At 70.3% G+C, this 829-nt stretch overlaps 1 protein-coding gene across 1 annotated transcript; it reads left to right on the top strand.

Moving 5' to 3' along the window:
• Positions 1-34: 34 nt before the first annotated feature.
• Positions 35-505, top strand: AURANDRAFT_34328 (hypothetical protein; the record flags this gene model as incomplete). The annotated part of the gene is made up of 1 exon (XM_009043861.1): positions 35-505. A coding segment is annotated over one exon (471 nt), but the record flags the coding sequence as incomplete, so codon positions are not given.
• Positions 506-829: the final 324 nt, after the last annotated feature.

Genomic DNA, 829 nt, shown 5'->3' with positions numbered 1-829 from the left:
CGCNTGCGTCGTGTGGCTCGCGGTGCTGTCGCTGTTCATGTGCTCGTTCTGCGAGACGCTGGGCGCGATGCTGGGCCTGCCCGACGCCGTCGTCGGCATCACCTTCTCCGCCGTGGGCACGTCGCTGCCGAATCTCGTCGCGTCCATGGTCGTCGCGCGCAAGGGGCTCGGGAACATGGCCGTGTCGAACGCGCTCGGGTCGAACACGTTCAACGTGCTCATCGGCCTGGGGCTGCCCTGGCTCGCGTTCTGCCTGTCGCACGGCGGCGTCTACCACGGCCTCCCGGCGGAGGACATCGTCGTGCCCGTGCTCGTGCTCGTCGTCACGCTGCTCCTGTTCCTGGTGCTGCTGCTGTGCACGGGGTTCCGCCTCTACCGCGTGCACGCCGCCGCGTTCCTCGGCGCCTACGTGGCCTTCCTCGTCTGGGCCGTCGGGAAGGAGTACCTCGGCGCGGCGGACGACGCGGACCCGGGGCCGGGGCTCGCGCCCAAGTACGTTGCGTAAGCTATCGTCGGACTCCGTCGTCGGGTCGGGACTCCATCGACAGAGCCGTTCAACTTGCCGCCAGCGACTGCAACAATCGCGGAGAGCTGCGACGAGTGGCTTCGACGAAACGCCGTGGTCGGCACTAGGCGACTTTTCTCCTGGCAGCAATGGCCGACTCCGACAGCGACGATTCGGACATCGTCATCGAGGAGCTCCCCTCCGGCGCGCCGCCGGCGGCCGCGGCGGACGCGGAGTCCTCCGACGACGACATCGTCATCACCGGTGCGTGCCCCGCCCCGGCCCTGTTTCCGCCAGCCCCCCGCGCGCCGCCCGCCCGCCCCC

This window comes from Aureococcus anophagefferens (genome assembly GCF_000186865.1).
Source record: "Aureococcus anophagefferens unplaced genomic scaffold AURANscaffold_74, whole genome shotgun sequence".
Taxonomy (NCBI): domain Eukaryota; class Pelagophyceae; order Pelagomonadales; family Pelagomonadaceae; genus Aureococcus; species Aureococcus anophagefferens.
This window is presented reverse-complemented; position numbering and strand designations above follow the sequence as displayed.